Source organism: Musca autumnalis, unplaced genomic scaffold (genome assembly GCF_047663935.1).
Source record: "Musca autumnalis isolate F117 unplaced genomic scaffold, ASM4766393v1 scaffold_211, whole genome shotgun sequence".
In the NCBI taxonomy this organism is placed as follows: Eukaryota; Metazoa; Arthropoda; class Insecta; order Diptera; family Muscidae; genus Musca; species Musca autumnalis.
In genome coordinates, this window is record NW_027411769.1 from 77,058 (window position 1) to 82,086 (window position 5,029).

At 37.5% G+C, this 5,029-nt stretch overlaps 1 protein-coding gene across 1 annotated transcript; it reads right to left on the minus strand.

Annotated features, from left to right (window-relative positions):
• Positions 1-109: 109 nt before the first annotated feature.
• On the minus strand, positions 110-1,177 carry LOC141396306 (uncharacterized). Its single transcript, XM_073971684.1, has one exon. The coding sequence runs from the start codon at positions 1,175-1,177 to the stop codon at positions 110-112; it is 1,068 nt and encodes a 355-aa protein (XP_073827785.1).
• Positions 1,178-5,029: the final 3,852 nt, after the last annotated feature.

Sequence of the window (5,029 nt, forward strand, 5' to 3'; positions counted from 1 at the left end):
GAATGTGGGACATAAGTTCTGAAGAATTTGACGTCCATTTTCTTAAGTTAAATCCTCCCGCAGAGAGAAGTTGAACCAATTGTTGTTGCAGGAATATTGCTTCTGACTCTTAGTCAGCACCAGAGATAATATCATCAACGTAGGTATCAGCTTTCAAAATCTTACAGGCCTCAGGGTAAGTTGAATTTTCATCTTCTGCCAACTGATGAAGTACTCTAATGGAGAGGTATGGAGCCGCAGATGTGCCATAAGTGACCGTTTGAAGTTTGTATACGCAAATATCAGAATCCGAGTTTCGCCATAATATTTGCTGGAACTGCTGATGATTTTCTACCACTCTAATTTGTCGGAACATTTTCTCCAGATCGGACCTGAACCCAATTTTAAATCGTCGCCATCGGTTAATTATTGCGGGCAGGTCGTTTTGCAGAGCAGGGCCAGAGAAAAGTTCTTCATTTAAGGAAGGAGAAGAAATGCCTTTGCTGCTACCATCGAAAACCACGCGAAGTTTGGTCGTGGAACTAGATTCCCGAACAACGCCATGATGAGGCAGAAAATAACCATTGTGTTGTATTGATTGAGGATAGGGACCAATATTCACCATATGTCCTAACGATTCATATTCCTCCATGAACTTCTTATATTCTGAGGCAAAGTTTGGTTCTTTCGTAAATTTACTTTCGACCTGTTTCAGTCGTTTTAGAGCGCTGAAGTCACTGTGACTAAAGGTAGGGGGAGATTTGCCGAGAAGTTGAGACCTAAAGGGTAAGGCGACAGTATATCTTCCATCGGAGTCACGAGCGTAATTTTCCTTGAAGAACTCTTCACAAGCTGTTTCCTCAGGAGTCAATTTTCTTAATTCGATCAGCTCTTCTTGTTCCCAGAATGCCTTTAATTGTGAATCAAGGGAACACAAATTTATGTTGACTGATTGAGCATACGAGATTTCAGATGTAGGACCAGAAACTATCCACCCGAAATGGGTAAGTTGGAGGAAAATGCCTTTGTCGAATTTCTTTTGTTGCGGAAGTAAAATGTCTCCATATAAATCGCCTCCAATCAGTAAATCAATGGGATCATTTTTATAAAATTCGGGGTCAGCTAAGGTGAATTCTGCTAATGAGGGCAATTTATGTCTGTCCACTGGGCCAGCGCAATAACTATTTAAGGAGGGCATGACGTAAGCCCTCCTCGATGGATTGTCATCTCAAGCGCGATGGGGAGGTCTAGTAAGCGTGAAGATCCTAAGAGCGATACCGGCGGTAGCGTAGCTACTGGTAGGGCCACCCATGTCGGTAAGGTCGATGGTGAACGCTGAAGCTAAGAACAATCCACAACGTGGGAAGTCAACGGTGCGTGTTATCTACAACTGCGGCGAATGAACTGATCACATCAAAGCGGCGTCTGTCTCATATTGAGCGGCAACAAACAGCGTCTGAACTCCAGGAGGAGCGGCTGAATACAGAAAAGGAAAATTCTAAACCCTTCAGAAGGCAACGGGAAACCACTTAAGTACTATCCCTAGAAAACCATACAATCATGAATACAAACAAAAACAAACGGCCCTTAGTCTCCGGCATCACAAGGGTGCTAAGAATCCCCGGAGGTAAAACAAAATCAAAACTTAACATCGGTACATGGAATGTACGCAGTCTTTTCGAAGCTGGAAAACTAGCTAATACTCTAAACGAAATGAATAGACTTCACATTGATATACTTGGTATAAGCGAAACGTGGTGGCCAGATTGCGGAGAATTTATATCGCAAAACTCGAAAATGTTTTACTCAGGCAATCTCAACAAAACGCACAGGAATGGGGTTGGAATAATTGTAACAGACCGCATAGGTCAAAATGTTTTAGGATTTGTACCAAAATCCGATAGAACAATGATGATAAAAATTGAAGCGAAACCTCTCAACATCAATGTTATTCAAGTTTATGCTCCAACGTCGGACAAAAGCAATGAAGAAATAGAGGCGTTCTACAATGAAATCGAAGAATTGCTACACCTGACAAAACAACATGAAATAACCATCATCCAAGGCGACTTTAACGCTAAAGTAGGAAAAGAGGCAGTAACAGGAGTTACTGGACAATATGGATTGGGAGAAAGAAATGAGAAAGGTGACAGACTCATACAGTTCTGCCAAGAATACCAGATGAAGATAACAAACACGATGTTCTGTCTACCAGCTAGAAGACTCTTCACCTGGAAATCCCCCCAGGATAGCATTGGAAACATAATAAGAAACCAAATCGATTTCATTCTGGTTAACAAACGTTACTCCACTTCAGTATCGAAAGTATCTACATATCCAGGAGCAGACGTACCATCTGACCACAATCTCCTTATGGCCAATATATACATCAAAATTAGGGCTCCGCTGAAGAAAAAACAACATCGAAAACTTGACCTTGGCAAACTTGACGATCCAGCCACTAAAGAACATGTAAAAAGTCTTATTAATTCGGAACTAAGTGACATCCATAGGGAAAATGTGGAAAATATATGGGATAAAATCAAAAATACTATACATAACATCGGAAAAAATACGCTGGGAAATTTCGTAAGACCAAAAACAAAAGAATGGATGACAACTGAAATTCAGAAACTATTAAACGAAAGACGGCAATATAAAAACTCGAACTATGAAAAGTATTGGGAATTGAACCGAGAAATTCAAATACAGATTCGAGCTGCAAAAAATAAACATTTAAATAACCAATGCCAGGAAATAGAAAAATTGCAAAGCTTGCACGACGATTTTAATTTGCACAAAAAACTGAAAGAGACAGCAGGAATAAATCGCAGATCAATTTCGCCAATTCTTTACAACAACAAAAATGAAGCAGTGTTTGAAGAATCAGAGAAGAAAGTAATTTGGAAGAAGTATATCCAACATCTATTTACTGATAATAACAGAACATGTTTTAATGACCAAACACCAGAACCGTTGACTGGATCAAGTATTACGAAGATGGAGGTTGAAAGTGCTATAACATCACTGAAAAATAGGAAAGCAACGGGACCAGACGAAGTTCCCGCTGAATTGCTAAAAATGATTGACGAAAATAACATTGATCTCTTGACAAGTTTGATGAACCACATATACAATACAGGCTTTTACCCACAAGACTGGCTAAAATCAACGTTTATAGCGATTCCTAAAAAAAGTCACGCCAAACAGTGTAGCGACTACCGCCTAATCAGTTTAATGAGCCACTCCCTAAAAATATTTCTACGAATTATTCACAAAAGAATATATCAAAAATGCGAACAAGCTATGGGATCAAATCAATTTGGCTTTAAGGAAGGGATGGGGACGAGAGAAGCTCTACTTTGTGTCCAGGTCCTAATACAAAAATGCCGAGATGTTCACAAGGACATTTTCTTGTGCTTCATAGATTATGAGAAAGCGTTTGACACAGTGCAACACGATAAGTTAATGGAAATACTTGTGTCTATCGGAATTGATGATAAAGAAATCCGGTGCATTAGAAACTTATACTGGCAGCAAACTGCACAGATAAATGTCAATGGAAGTCTGACAGATGAGATATCAATATCGAGAGGAGTCAGACAAGGATGTATTTTATCTCCACTCCTATTTAATATATACTCAGAGAGAATTTTCCAAGAATCCACTACAAATATCCGGGAAGGAATACAAATAAACGGCACCTTTAAAAACAACATTAGATATGCAGATGATACTACTATAATCGCTGATAGTATATCAGGACTCCAAAAATTAGTAACCCAACTCACCTTATGTAGCGAATCATATGGACTAAAAATTAATACAAACAAAACAAAGCTAATGATTGTTAGTAAGAAAAATCAACATAATGAAGCTAAATTACAAATAAATAATGCATATGTCGAGAGAGTATATACCTTCAAATACCTGGGTGTACTTATTAATGACCAATGGGATTGCTCGAAGGAAATACGATGTCGGATAGAGATGGCAAGAGATGCATTTTTTAAATATAAGAAAATCCTTGTCAATCATGATATAAACATCGAAACAAAAGCAAGGTTTATAAAATGCTACATCTGGTCAGTTCCACTGTATGCCGTGGAGACGTGGACTATTAAAGCTGCTGATATACGACGATTGTTTTAATTTTGTTTTATTTATTGGGAATATTCACTGTTTGTGTTGTATGTTCACTTATTCCCGGGTTTCGGCACCATTAAAATGTATGAGAATGGCTGCTTGAGCCAGAGCGAAATAAAAACACACGAAAAGTTGCTTTAAAAATTACAAATTGTCACTGGGGCAACTTTATTAACACATAATTATAATTAAATATAATCAGGAAATATTTCTGCTCCCGATGGGACACTTAAACTATTAAAAATAATATAAAACTTAATTTATTAAATGTAAACGATATAGCATTAATCGCGATTTAGGTTATTTAATTGAACAAGGTTTGACTTTATTTATAGCAGCACGGCAGAATTTAGCAAAACGAAATATTGCAGCAAGGCAGAGAATCATAACACGACTAAAAAATTTGATTTATAATTGTAAACATAACAAGGAAGCATCTCCTATTTACTGTCTCTGCTTACGCTATGCTTTGCCTACGTTGTCGCTTATTGGTGCATTATTGTAAATAGAGAAATTTACCAAAATAAATAATGCGTGAGCGACAACAACAATAATAACGCATAGCCTAACAGAGGCAGTAAATAAGGTTCAAAGTCCAGCTTATGCTGTGACACAATGTTTGGCCTTGAATCGTTGAGGACACGATTAAAAGAAGAATAGAAAAATTAGAATATTTTTAATGCAGGTAGGGATGCCAGTTGGGCAATTTATGATGCAAGTGGGGACAATTGCAAATGAATGGGCAAATATAAAATGATTATTTAAGTTAATGATAATAAATTGAACTGAATAATAAGAAAAAGAATAATAATTGAAATAAAATAATATCGTAATATAATGACTTTTGCTCCAACAGTCATATAAATTGCATGGATTGTGTGTCAAAGTTTGCTTAACAAACGAC

Excerpts from the sequence above, each read along its gene's own strand:
- LOC141396306 (XM_073971684.1), bottom strand. The coding sequence starts at position 1,177 with ATGCCCTCCTTAAATAGTTATTGCGCTGGCCCAGTGGACAGACATAAA.